Source organism: Gekko japonicus, unplaced genomic scaffold (genome assembly GCF_001447785.1).
Source record: "Gekko japonicus isolate JY-2015 unplaced genomic scaffold, Gekko_japonicus_V1.1 scaffold7609, whole genome shotgun sequence".
Classification (NCBI taxonomy): Eukaryota; Metazoa; Chordata; class Lepidosauria; order Squamata; family Gekkonidae; genus Gekko; species Gekko japonicus.
Genome location: NW_015168897.1, coordinates 1 through 1,273, shown reverse-complemented (window position 1 = coordinate 1,273; position 1,273 = coordinate 1). Strand labels below are relative to the sequence as shown.

At 50.1% G+C, this 1,273-nt stretch overlaps 1 protein-coding gene across 1 annotated transcript in view; it reads right to left on the bottom strand.

The window, feature by feature from the left end:
- The window catches only part of LOC107114333 (sialidase-3-like), a 6,256-nt gene extending 5,539 nt beyond the window's left edge, over positions 1-717 (bottom strand). The window contains exon 1 of the mRNA XM_015415777.1: positions 420-717. Coding sequence (XP_015271263.1) covers positions 420-626 — 207 coding nt within the window. The 5' untranslated portion in view covers positions 627-717. The remainder of the gene's footprint in view (positions 1-419) is intronic.
- Positions 718-1,273: the final 556 nt, after the last annotated feature.

Genomic DNA, 1,273 nt, shown 5'->3' with positions numbered 1-1,273 from the left:
GCTGCTGGGAGCAGGGGGCGTGGCTTGTTGCATGTGCCCGCCCCCTGGGCTCTTAACTGCCGGAGCTCTGCTCCTGTGCGCTCCTGCAGGAAATGACCCCTGGTTTTAATACTCTATCATGGATTTTCTATTGATATTTATATTGTTTTATCTACTGTTTTCTTATGTCAGCCGCCCTGAGCCTGCCCCGGCAGGGAGGGCAGGGTAAAAATCAAATAAATAAATAAATAAATAAATTAATAAACTTTTGGAGTAGCAACCTTTGAATTTTTCCACGTTTTCCCATGGAGTGAGGTTTATTGTGTGATGAGGGTTGGCTGTTTTTGACTCCGGTTGCAAAAACGGCAAAGACAAATAAATAAAGCCAAAACAGCGGTGCCATCTATCTTTCCGCTCACGACGCAAAAGAAAAGTGTTACCTGGACGGAGGTCCCTTCCTTCTGCCCTCGTCTCATCACCAGGTGCATGGCATGTTCGTCCTTGGGCGAGGAACGTTTTTCCGCAAAGGCCAGGAAAACGGATTTGTCGGGTAGGAACAGCAGGGCGGGAATTCGGTAGGTGACGCCCCCGGGCACTTCCTGGCGGAACAGAGTCACCTTCCCGGAGCCCGCCCACGCTTCCGCCATCTTTTCTCGGGGTGAAGAAATGTTCTGAGAAGGAGGAGGAAAGAGAGAGGAAACATTAGATGAACTGGTATAGTCATCGTGGAGAAACAGGTCCGGCTGTTGACAGGAAGTGGGATCCCGAGACTCCGAACTCGCATTTCAAGAAGAGGGAAAAAAACCTTGATGTGTAAAGAGGAAGAGCTTTCCAAAATCCATGCTTGTGAAAGGCTTTGAATCATAGGTCCTCAGGGGATCTTGGGCAGTTCTCTCACTATGTTTCACCCGGATCTCCTAGCCTCATTCGAGTCCTGCAATTACACCCAGGGACCAGAATAACCGGACCTCTTCCTAGACTGACTTCAGACACCCTTATTCACGGTTTTGCTCGCCCAACTGTATGAGTCTGGGGTCAGCCTCCCCGGTCGTTTCACCTCGTGCTGGCTAGTTCAGACCTCCAGAGAAGTAGCGAGATCCTCTCCTCTCGAGTAGGTCTCCTCTCCCTGGGTTCCCCTTCCAGGATGAAAGGAAGCTCTCACTGATTGCACCGTACCACACACTTGTTTTCTCCAAAAGTCAATGTATTTAAGAGGAGTAAAGTTTAAAACACACCCGTATCTCCCTGCACCGCGGCGGACCACCGCAGCGAGAGCCAGTTTGGTGTAGTGGTT